The following is a 12,780-nucleotide window of genomic DNA, read 5'->3' as shown; positions in this document are numbered from 1 at the left end:
TGTCCACACCAGTACCAAAGATATTTTACAGCAATTCTGATAAAAAATGGTACTTAAACCTGCATCCCTTCACCCTTCTTCTGCCCAAACTGCTCCTGGCAGCTGTTACATCCTCAACAGGTCCTATCTCCGAGAGAAACCCATGGTAGAAAGAAGCTTAGGGAAGGGATAATCCTAAATAACTCTCTATTGCTTCAGGCTGTGAAGGAACAGCAAAAGGGGAATGAGCTGAACCTCAGGGTGCTCCATTGAACCCACCAGTGGTGGGAGATCCCAAGCTGCTCCTGCCCTGCAGCAGCTTCCCTGAGGTGAAACCTCAACAACATGTCTGGGTGGAGTCAGCACTGCAGCACTGTTTATTTCAGTTTTAGGTGCTTAGCTTTTTGCCTTCATCTGAACACAGTAATCAGAACATTTCATGTTCATGTGCTCACTTTCGCATTCAGCACAAAGCCCAGCCTGCACTTTATATCCCTTCTTCTTCCCTCCCACCGCTTTTTGGTATGGATAAGCAATCAGAGCCAGCAGAGGGGTTAAATCCAAATGCAGGACCCCTAGGTTGCAACAAACATGACGACTGCCTTTCCCCTTTTATCTCTCCCCCCCCCCCGGCCCCCCCCCCCCGATTTTTCTCATCCCAGACTTCCTGGAGGCACACATGGGTAGTGTTCACCTGCCACAGTGATGGGCTTGGACTCTTGGGGGCACAGTCACACTATATATAAACAACAAAACTCCTAGCTGCTATAATCATGTCATCAGCAGTGAGTAATATGTTCTGGAAAAAATTCCTAAGGAAGCTGCTAGCGTATGCTGGTAGTGATTATAAGCTATCCTTCTGAGATCAGTTTCTTGACAGCTGGTCAAAATACCAACCAAACAGTTACTGAATTATTCATTATGATTTTCTGTGCCTTCTTAAGCAATCTTAGCCATATTAAAATAGACATATTATTAGGAAGTATTGTGAGGGCAGAATTCAAACTCTCCGCTCCAACACACACTCCCCAGACACCGTAACTCCATCAGCATATTGATAAGCTTGTGTCAAGAAATGATGTGCCCCTGGCTAAAAATTAGTTATTTAACAGAGCTACTAAAAAGTTGGGATCTCTCTCTCTTTAAACGTTTGACCCTGAGGCAGAAGAGAAGGAGAGGGAGGGAGAAGGAGAGAGATGATAATCGCATTAGATAACAACCTGACTCATGGTAATAGCAGCCTCATTGCTGTCCAAGTGCTTTTAGAAGGAAACAGCCACGCCTAGAAAGACACCTGTGCAGAGGAAGATTAGTTTTAAATGGAGGAAGGACAGAGATATAAATGCACTTTCAGCTGAGCACAGTGGAATAGTTGTTTATATAGAAACTGTCTTAAATCCAAAAGCCATTTTGTACTACCTCAGATAATGGGATGCAGCTGGTATGTAATTCATGCTAGAAGCAGGTACACTGCAGGGCTCAAAATGAAATGCGGATTTATATTTAGGCAGTGAAAAGAAAATAACCATATGTGGGGAAGAAGTGGTTGATGCAGTCTTTCTGGAATAAACCAACTTCTGCAATGATAATGACCTTCCATGAATAAAATTCATAAATGTCAGTCTGACAGTACAAAATAAAACCTTTACTTGAATGTGGGTATGGCTGTAGTAAGTGATTTGCTTGGAAGAAAGCTGCACAAGAATTGGATGATTTGTAGTTGATTGATCAACCAAATATAAGTATCAAACATGCCTTCTATATGCAGGAGCCATGTTTTTGTACATGTAAGACTTGCCTTTCTTCTCACCTGCTCTGTAGCTCGTTGTTATAACCGCACTGTCCTCTGAGTACTAAGCCCCTCTTTCTTGTTGCAGCTCTTTGACACTGTAGTTATGGAGTGAGCCCAGTAAGCCAGAGGACCTTTCCCTGTGAGTCTAGGCAGGCTTCCCAGCCCCTGTTCTCCAGCTGCCCTTGCTGTTCCCTGTGTTGGTTCTGAGTCAGGAGGTTGTGGTGAGCGGATGCTGGCTGCAGGTTTAGCCACAACCCTACCAGCAGGCGGAAATCAAGATCTGGACTTCTAAGTAACAGATGATAAAGTGCCATTTTGTTTGCCAGGACCTGGTCTGTGGAGTGGGTAGAGTTGAGTGTAAGAGTCAATTATGTTCTCTGATGAAGGTGACAGATCTTTCAGCAAGGGTATTGATTTACATATTTAACTCTGAAAGTTGCTTTCTACTACATCTTTTGCTACTAAAATTCAGTGATGTGAATGTCAATAGGCATGAACAAAATCCCAATGTTTTGAAAAGTCTGAATCTGTAGGACATAAAACTACAATATTTGCTTGCTTTTGCTGTCCTCTGGAAGCCATTTCACAGATTCTAGCGTATCTTTTTATTCTGGAAGAATTTTGAGAGATTTGCTGGTAATGGATTTTGCATACAGAACACATGTGTGCCTGTGCATTACCATGAATGGTATTTTCTCTTAAAAATAGGAATTTTTTCTATTTTTTAAATTCATTTGATCACAGTTTAGAAATATCATATGCCAGAAATTATGTCTTGAACTGCTGAATAATAGTATTCGGGTAGGCTGCTATGGCAACAGATATACAGACTCTGGATTCACACATATAAGGTTATTATGGCAACCGATTTTTGGAAACCCCTTCATTGCACAAGCCAGAAAATATACTGAGTTATCCCAGTAACCTCTGAAAAGACAGCAGCAATAGAATAAACATACTATTTTACATTTGTTTTGAAATATAGGTAAAGGCTTGCCTTACATTAAAAAAAAAAAAAGTAAGAGCACAAAGGCCAGAACAACACTGTGGAATCAATAATGTGAAGGCAATATTAATATTTATGATAAATTAGTATTAACATTATACTTGGAAACCAATAATGGATTGGCATTGACAACATGTTCTACACGAGACTGAAAGTAGGTAACCATCTTTGCCACAATTGCCACAAGGCTGCTCTTTTTCCTTTTATTTTCTTCTTTTGTAAGACTTAGTGAAATTTTGCAAAAAATGGCCACCCTATTATAAATACATCATGTTCATATTATACACATGATACACAGCAATGATGCTAACAAAAGAAGTGGTTAGCTGAGCAGCTGAGCAGTCTGTTTCAGTTTTCTTTCTGCATTCAGAGGAAATGTTCACATTAACTAAATGGGCTTTGGAATAGCCCTTACTTTTCAATGTGCAATTCTCTTAAAGGAGAATTCTTTCTTTTTCCCCTTTGCTATCATTGCTATCCCCCCACCACAACTCCGCAGCTACAGGTCTGCAAGTAGCTGGCAGAGGTGATGCCTGTCTGTGACTGCAGGTCATCAGCGACTGTTTCAACGGTTCGGTTCAGTGCAAACATGCAGGTACACGTGCACGCTGTTTGGAAACAGTTTGCCTTTACAAAAAGGGCTGATAACTTTTCACAGGAAGACACCAAGTAAACAATCAGGGTTAGTATAGAGGAAACCATAAAGTGTCTATCCCTTAATATCTTTAAGGATAAATGACAAAAGTTTTTGAGGGATGTTTTAAGCAAAGCCACTTGGGGCAGGGAGATGAACTAGATAACATCCTAAATTCTGTATTTGTGTGGCTCTGCCACCACTGGGATTGTGCTTGTGTGGGTGCAAGCCTCCGCTGCGCACAGACCCCAAGGTAGGATGGCAGACTCCAGACAGAGAAAAGTTGAAATAATATGTCAAGCATGTGGGGAGAAAGGAGAGTCATATGCTCTTACTCCTTTTTCTACAAAACATTTTAAAAACATCTGAGGATCACTAAAATAAGCCTTTAAGGAAAAAACTTTTTTTTTTAAAGGAAAAAAAAACAAAAAAGCCCAACCCAATAAATCACCTACTCCACAATAGGTGCTGCAGAGTACAGATATTTTCACTTATTTAATACATACTGAAAGGTTTAATTTAAATGGTAGATAGTAAATGCATTTTTAAGAAGCAGAAAAATGTCTTAAAAAACTATAAATTGACCTTGCAGAACATAAAAGCTTTCTAACGGCAGACATGCAAATACTATGCATTAGTGTGGCTATTACTGGGAAATATGCAGACTAGGTGTGCTAATTTCTGAGGATATTTTTCCACTGGCTATTTGTAAGAAGCGGCTAATGACAATGTCCTTGGCCTTGTTGGTCTCCATATTCCTCTCCCGTGATATTTGCGTGCTGATTTGATCTACATTAGTCATGATAAGTTCAGAGGCGAGGATGTGAGTGGGGGATGCCCTGTTTGCTGTGCTATCCATGATGTACTGCTTATAGAGTTCCACCAGCTTCTGTTCAAGGTAGTTGTTCAGGGCTGAGTCAGAGAGGGGCTGCTGGTGGGGCACTAAGCTTGCCAGCCGCCAGCATGAGGAAGAGCCTTGGGCTGGCTTGCGAATGGTGTCACTGGTGGGGGGGGGCCTCATGGACTCCATGGGGGGAGGAATCTCTGAGGACTCCAAGAAGGGGCCGATGCCACTGTCGCAGGTAAAATCTGTCGTCACTGAGCTAATCGGTACCACGTAGTCCCCAGCTATATGCAAATCGTTGTAGTTCTTACAAATGCTTTTGCAGGAAGGTGGAACCAGGTAGGTGTCTTTTTTTGTCAGCCCCTCACAGACATGCATAGATGGAGATGGCTGCTCCATGGTTGCGGGGTGCTGTGTAGGTTGTGGATTATTCTTCTGTCTCCTGCTATGCTTGCTACCTCTAGAGCAGACAGAGGAAATGCACTTGCCAGCATATCTGCATCTCTGAAGGAGGCTTTTTCCTTGTGCTTCATCCTTGGAAGAATAATTAATGGACCTCATTTCATACACCACTTCCTCAGCCGAACTCTTGCTGTAGAGCTCACGGTTCAGGTCTTCACAAGGGTAGGCAATTCTGTAAAGGTAACCTTCCGACAGCATCCTTCACCAAAGGGAAGGAGCCACCAGTAGACAGAAAAATGACAAGAAACCATTAATTCATTACAAACACACTGAGTATTGACTATGCTGAAAAGTCTGGTACTAGCTGCAAAGAGATGTTTCCAATTTGGACGTGAACAAGAGTGTCCTTCTAAAAGACTTGAGGCAATGACTGACCAGTTAATCTCCCTGTTGTGATGTTAACTCAATCACATCAAAGCATATTCTGTATAACATAACCTATGGCATGTCCAATACATCCAACAACAGTGAGTAGAGAAGAGATGAACAACAAGTGGTTTGTTGTCGTAATAACTGCTGTAATATCTTACACTTAAGTATCCATATTTTTGCCCTTAACTTCAGTAAGAAGTCAAAGGAGTTCCCCTTCTTTGCATATGCTTTGAAGCAACCTTTGTTTTGTGGTTAGTCACCTGCCTTGAACTATGTTGATTTGGGATTCATATTGAGAATATCAACCCTTCTGTTCCAGACTAATCAGTGATTGTAACTGTGGTTCCTTTTTCATTAACAAATGTCACATCGTTAAATTAGAGCTTCACACTTCCGTATGCAAAGCAAGTTGGAATTGCCCCTAACTTTTAGACATGAAAATGTCAGTGGCAAAAGCAAGGCTTTTTGGAGGCACAATTCATCTGTCTTGTTTAAGACACCTATGAGATGAATTGTGGCCTAGATTTGCTTATCACTCTCCAGTTACTATAAAAAGATCTTAAACTGACTACCCTAGATGTAGAAATCCGCAGTGTACTTTTGAAGGGACATATTTCAGTGCAATGCATAGGAAAGTGCATGTTTCAGAAGTACTCTGGCTCTTTCACTGTTGGATTAGTCATGAGTACCACCATCAGCTCTGAAATCAGTTTTGCACTGTGTTTCTATAAAGGCACAGTCAGGTTCCAGCAATCACTAACTCACTCCACAATCTGAGCAGGCAGCTTAGCCTCAAAAGCTGCACAGACATGTTAGAATGAAAGACAGGACTCGCTAGCAAGGACACACATGCATCTGCACATCAACAAACGTTCTGCCCAAGCTTTAGCAGCTCCACTACCACATAATTGTTCTTAAGTCCACTTCTGCCTTTTCTTTTAATAGATGCCAAGGAAATGGTCAGTGAGAAAGATGTCCTTAAAATTGGTGTGGTCTAGCAAAAAGAAAATAAATCTTAAGTAAAAGTAAGTTAAAAGAAAAACTGTTCTTTTCTTTCTATAGTACAAAATATCTTATGTGATAGAGGAACAAATAACTTGTCTTTGTTTTAATAATGAATACTTCTCTTCATTTACTATTTAATCTAATTATATCATTTTAATCCTTAACGGATACTGACTCTGCAGATATGAACATATGTTCCACTTATTTGGCAGTTTGCCTGTCTATTTCACAACACACGCTGTGATGCAGCACCAGTATGAGAACATCTTCCCACAAACTGTGAATGGGGAGGTGTCATCTCTCTGGCACACACTGCACTACCCCATGCTGCTGTAGAATGTTCAACTTATCTTTTCCAAGAGTGAATGGACTCTCATTTCTTAGCAAAGTATTTCATGGGTCACAGTTGCAAGTACAAAATGCTGCACTAATAACAAATGTTGGCTATATCCCGTCCAAGCATGGATACAGACTTTACGCTGATGTTAGGAATGAGACAGCATGAGAAAAGACTTTCCTCAGGAGGAAGAAGGAGGAAATCACTTCCACACTATGAAGAGGGTTGGAGGGAAAATGAACTTCCTTCAGAAGGAAATATTCACAGAAAATTAAATGTGTCCAAACAGTTGCTTTGGTGACCCTGGATCCTCCCTTCTGCTGCTAGTTGTGTGAGCTTTCCCACGGGCACGTAACATCTCATGAAAAGTGATCTATTTACACAGTGAGGGGGGAGTGGAAATCACTCTTGGGTCTTAGTATTCCTTGCAGTATGCTTCTGTTCCCTTGCTTTAGTTTTTACCTGTAATTTAGGTGCTACCACAGAAATCCTAGCCAAATGCTAGAGCTACTCAGGTTATCAACGCACCCCCCTCTCTTCTTCTGTTCCTCTCTTCTGCAGTGCAAAGGCTATTCCCTTTCCCACAGTCATCTAGGGCCCAGATGGCCTGATTTCAAAGTCACTACGAAAGTTGGCAAGAATGAGTCTGGAATTCCTATATGGTTAATCCTATGCTTAATTTTAATGTGGATTCTGAGAAATGAGTGGAACATATGGCTTGTTCACTGCTCAACCAACGTAGGCAAAGCCAATTGTGTTCAGGCAGCATGTGACACTTCTGTCTTTCCTACTACCCAGATGTTTGTTGTTTCTGTCATAAGGTGATACATTAGAGAAATGAAACCGATGGTTTCATTTCTTTGCACTGCCTTCTGCAATACTTATTTTAAGAGTTTCAGAGCATGATGTCTGAGACAGGAGTGGAAACAAAAGAACTTGAAAATTGAAAAGGATTAGGCTTCCATCCTGCTCAGGAGTTGTGTGTTTTGTTGAATGAGTTACAAGCTTACCCTTCGAAGCTGGCAAGGACTGTTGCACTAATCTATTCCCAGCTCTGCAAGGAAATCTGATTGAAGTGTTGATAGGCAGTGCTGAGAGCCTGAATGCAAAAGAGACGTTCTGGTACTTAATATAACATATAGCTCTGTCAAGTTGTCATTCAATCATTACCAGTTGCTGGTCACGCAATTGGGTCACCTTTAATTCTTGTATTTTATGTCTGATAAGGATGACAGTTTTCATTAATTCTACTTCTCATGCCCCTTCTCTTAATCCCCCTTCAACGCCTCAGTCACATGTATGTACCAGGATTCCAAGTGCATGGGGATTTTATCTATTGTCTTTCAATATTTTGGGTTTTGTGATCCTTAAATTCAGATTTCACTTCCCTCTTCATGAAAATTACTGAATTACTTTCCTTCCACAAGGAAAAACAGTTCCTTTTATAATTCTGATCTGATGCATTTGCATGCAAGGTGAACAAAGTGATTTTTCCTTGTGTGGCTACTGTTCTGGCAATGGGAGCTCACTACAGTCTGTTCAAGCCTGTTAGAGACAGAAAGAGAAGACTGTACAGTTCACACTCGTTTCTATTGGACATAGTCTTTATTACTATCAGATGATCTTAAAAACTCATGTCTTGCCTGGGGTTTTTGTTCAGTTCTTCAGTGTAAGAAAAGCCTAAATGCAGGATGAATGTTTAAAGCTTTGTGGAAAATTCAGTGGTATTGCCAGTATTTTCTGAGTGGCAGCAAGTCTGCTGGGTTAAAATGCTCAGAGATAGTGCCAGTGTTTGCATAAAGACCTCAGATTAGAGTCTGGGAGAAGGCAAACAGAATAGGAGTTCTTGGCTCAGGGTAAGCAAAACAGTTAAGGAAAGCCTGAGAAGTGTACACAAAGAGGTATGATAAATTGTGTCTTATATACAAACCTGAACAAGATAAAAAGTTGCTAGGGAGAATGGAAAGAATGTGGTGCCAGCTGGGATCACAGCGCAGTAGGGAAAGGGACATTCTTTTGCACTGCAAAAAGAGGGGATGGAAACTCATATAAGAAACAAGCTTAGTTTGTGTATGTCTGGCTTTAAGATCCCTACTGAATCCAAGGCTCTGAATGGCACTAAAGTTGTGCTGCTGGTGGTTAGAGATCAAGTTTTATCACAAGGTATACCTTAACTTCTAGCTGACTTACTAGATGGGCTTCTCGATGAGATTTTAGTTCCCCTGTCTTGAACTCAAATCCTGTGGAGCCACCTGTAGCATTTTTTCCCCATTTTAAGCAACGATTTTCCAGTCTGTGGAGATACAGAAGATTCCCTCACTGTGATTTGGGATCTATCTCAGGTTGCATGACATGCATGCAAGAGTTCACCTGGAAAGCAGGATGGGCTGGAGAGCAAGCCTGTGTATGTTTCAGTACCTTCCACTGCTGTGAAACAGCTCCCAGGGAGCCTCAGTGCATCCAGCATAGGGAAATCAGGAGAGTGAAGAAGGTAGTATAATGACCTGTGCCTATGGATGAATATAGCCTTTCCTTAATGCCTGAAACCCATTTGAGAAGGGCTGTCTCCAGTGCCTGGGGCTGGCTCGGGTACAGGTAATGCTGATGACAGGAAACTGTGTGGTGAGGTGGGTGCATCAGGAGGGAAAGCCATCTTACAGAGAGACCTGGACGGGATGGCAAAGTGTGTCAGGAAGAACTGTCTTTGTCAACAAAGACAAGCGCAAGGTCCTGCACATGGGACAACACAACCAAATGCCCAGTACAGGCTAGAATATGACGTGGCTATGGAAAAGCCTTGGTGAAAGTGACCTGGTGGAGTCATCATTGCTGGAGGTTTTCCAGATGGACAGGGTGCTAGATAATCTCATCTACGTTCCCTTCCCCATGAAAGGTTGGACCAGATGATATTTCAAGGTCCTTTTCAAACTGGGCTGTTCTATGATTCTATGGTAAGCGCAGTTGCTACTTGAGATAGGTGTTGGCCCACTTTGTCCATGGCAGAAGAGGAATAGCTAAGAGGCAGTTTTGCAGAAGCACCCAAATACTATATGCTACTTGTGTAATTTCCTCTTCCTGCTGCTGCTGCTCTGGAAGTTCTGGGACCTGTGGGACTGCACTGTGAAGTTCTTTCAGCAACAGTCATGAGCCAAAGCCCGCTTGTTCTCTCCCCACAGCTCTCTGTCCTGACCGTTCGGTCTTCTCACAGAAGAAAACACAAGCCCTGCTCTTCTTTATTCATATGTCAACAGTTCAAGAGATGCAGGAATGCTAGGAGTACCTCTCCCACAGGGGAATATAAGCTGACTTGGGGACAACAATCAGAGTAGGTTTGCGAGGATAATAATCCTGTATTTCAAGAGTATGCAGGAATGCTCTTGAAGGACAGGCTGAAGCGAGCAAGTGAGGCGGGGCATCTTCCCCAGGAACACGTGATACTTTATGTCTTTTGTACTGTTGAATGCTCTTGTTATACAAGTGTCTACCCATTTTTAATCATGCTAAATGGATGGCAGTGAGCTTTGGGAGCACCTGATTTCTTTCATTTAGGGAAAAAATATATTCTTATTGTATTGTTTGAGTGTTGTTTTATATTTCAGTGGAGTTGGGGGCACAGGCTTCCATGAAAATACAATTAAGATTGTATGCGGGTAAATACAGTTTCTTGAGCTCTCAAATAATTTCCCATCTAAGTCTGTTTTATCAGTTCAAGTTCCTTGAAACTTCATACAGAGCAAGTCTGGTTCATAATTTTGCACATTTTTCTTAGTCATCCATACCCATACAAAGTTGGTTTAGGATATCCATCTCGTTTGACAACATTTTACATCTCATATCTGCAGCTGTAAGCAACAACATGAAATGTGAGGCAGGACAGAATTGGGCACTACATTCATAACCATTGAATCATAGAATGGTTTGGGTTGGAAGGAACCTTAGAGATCATCTAGTTCCAATTCTGCAATAGCTAGGGACACCTTCCAGTACCCTTTGCTTTCATGTCTTTCTGGAGTGGAAATAATCTCATGTTTTGGGATTTGTGTGTTTATTTTAATGAGTTGTTAGTTGTTATAATAACTGAACTATATGGACTGCCGTATTTTGTATCTAAGCAGTTGAAGTAAAGGGGAAATAAATTCATGTGCACTCTTACAGAAGAGAATACACTTGCTAGAAGTGAAAAGAATAAATGCTAAAGCAAGACAGATAGAAAAGGCTGAAGGGGTTTCCCAAGAGATCAAAGGGAAATGATGCACTAACGAACATTGAAACATTAGTCACATCTGCTGTAGAGTATAAAAACGAGGGGGCAGGGCGCATGTTGTATGTGTGTACCCATGTCAAGCTGTGAATTAGAAGCAAATGAAGAAATTTGCTATGAATCAGGAAAATAAACTGATAACACTTGTTTATACCTTTTAATCTCATCTTGGTCTGAGAGAAGTCTAAGCTTTTTTTCTATTAATTCTTTTTTAATACGATGCCCAAGTTTATTTGTTATGATGGCTATTTTTATTTCTAATCTACAAATGGAGTACTCCCAATTAAGGACATTATTTAGACAGTACACTAACATGCACAGAAAGACCAATAAAAATACTAGAATCATGATAAAAGCAACACACTTGGTAAGGCTCCCTTTTGAAAGTATTCTAAAAAAAAAAAAACCTATTTTTACTATGCTTTTATGAAAGGCTTTAGAAACACCAGAGGAATAATTTTTTGTTTGTATTTCAAAGTTGCATAGCAATCACAGCCAGTCATGGTTGTGAAGAAGGCACTTTTGAAATGTTCCCATCACTCCTTAAGGCAGCAGAAACTGCATGTGGTCAGTGGATATGATGCTGCAAACAGACGCATGCAAAACCAGAAAAAGTACATCTCCATTTTACCAGCTCCTATCCCACACAAACAGAACTGAGCCACTTTGATAAGCAAAAGCAACACTTTCATACATTTATATAATGCATAGCATATTTTAGTTCTTACCTCCAAAGATACAGCAGCAGACCAGGTACAGGAAATTTGTTGTCTACTAACCAGTTTAAAGCTTCCTGTGAGTCTGTCCTACCCCAAAATGCAACACTCTGTTTTTATTTCCTTTTTAAATACACTTCTAAGATGACATGTGTTTTATTTCTACTCTTCTAGAGCACAGAAGTATAGAAAGAAAGTCCCTTAGGAGATGAGGGGGTTTTATAACTGACTGAACAGCAGCATGCTGAACTTGCTTCCTCTTTTATGTCTAAACGAAACTTTGTTGTGAAACTGTGTGCTGTTAAAATAGCTGATTGCAACACAATCAGTCAAGGACTTCTCTTTATTAACTGCTATTTAAAAAGGAAAAAAAACTAGTGAATTGAATAGCTAGAACAATCTTAGAAAAACTGCTTATTTGTTGGCAACTTTATAGTGTATCCTGCTTCAACCACTACCTATCGTTTTCCTTTTAATTGACACCTCAAGACATCTAGATATGTCAAGATGGTCATGTCAAATAGGTAGGAAGACTGAGATGTCAAAGCAGGAATGCATATCCCAGCAGGCCTACTTTGTTGTCTGCAGAACCTCATATATCTCATCTTCCACTAAGCCATACAGCTGAGATGGTTTATCAAGTTTTGCTTGGAATCTGCAAAACCTGTCATGAAGAAAGACTTGAGATGTTCTTGGTACCTCAGTGCCTGCCATTCCCACGAAGGCAGCTTGTCTTAGCAGGGGCAGTGTATGAAAATACCTTGGGCAAGGGGGAGTTCACCCTCCAAGCTGGAGATGTACAGGCAGTGAATAGGGATTTGAGGTTGTTAGAGTATTCCTTAAAGGACATATTCCTTATGAGGCTTTGAGCAACCTGTTCTAGTGGAAGGTGTCGCTGCCCATGGCAGGGGGTTTGGAACCAGATGATCTTTAAGGTCCTTTCCAACCCAACCAATTCTACGATTCTATGACAGAGGATAAGTACTGTTTAAAGGATGTAACTGGAGTGTCTGAATGGATGCCAAAAGGATGTACAGGATTGCTTAAAAACCCATCATCAGGCATCCATACTTTTCAATAATAAGAGAAATTTATTTTCATTCTCAGGGTATTTTAAGTCCCTTATTTTTTTCTCAGAAACCTCCAACTCTTCCAGCCAGAAAAATATGAGGCAGTTCAACATTTCTCTTACCATAATTTTTCTAAATATTCCCTGTGATATGGTACATAATTGGGAGTAGTATACAAAGTCTTCTTAGCCACAGGCATGGAAAAAGTACATACGTCAGTCTGGCCTTACTGGCCTTACACCACTAGCTAATGCATACAATAGTTTAATCAAATAATGTTGTACCCAATCATATGTTATGTT

General features: G+C 40.9%; 1 protein-coding gene across 1 annotated transcript; it reads right to left on the bottom strand.

The window, feature by feature from the left end:
* Positions 1-3,841: 3,841 nt before the first annotated feature.
* Positions 3,842-12,046, bottom strand: TASL (TLR adaptor interacting with endolysosomal SLC15A4). Its single transcript, XM_061355102.1, has 2 exons — positions 11,421-12,046; positions 3,842-4,916 (listed from the first exon to the last, which is right to left on the bottom strand). The coding sequence occupies exon 2, from the start codon at positions 4,913-4,915 to the stop codon at positions 4,058-4,060; it is 858 nt and encodes a 285-aa protein (XP_061211086.1). The 5' UTR covers position 4,916; positions 11,421-12,046; the 3' UTR covers positions 3,842-4,057.
* Positions 12,047-12,780: the final 734 nt, after the last annotated feature.

The sequence above is a fragment of the Neopsephotus bourkii genome, unplaced genomic scaffold, assembly GCF_033783945.1.
Source record: "Neopsephotus bourkii isolate Nb327-2 ecotype Australia unplaced genomic scaffold, CSIRO-AGI_Nbou_v1 NB_780, whole genome shotgun sequence".
In the NCBI taxonomy this organism is placed as follows: Eukaryota; Metazoa; Chordata; class Aves; order Psittaciformes; family Psittacidae; genus Neopsephotus; species Neopsephotus bourkii.
The sequence above is the reverse complement of the archived record's forward strand: the minus strand, read 5'-3'. Positions and strand labels throughout refer to the sequence as shown.

Coding starts and splice junctions, on each gene's coding strand:
- TASL (XM_061355102.1), bottom strand. CDS start 4,915: ATGCTGTCGGAAGGTTACCTTTACAGAATTGCCTACCCTTGTGAAGAC.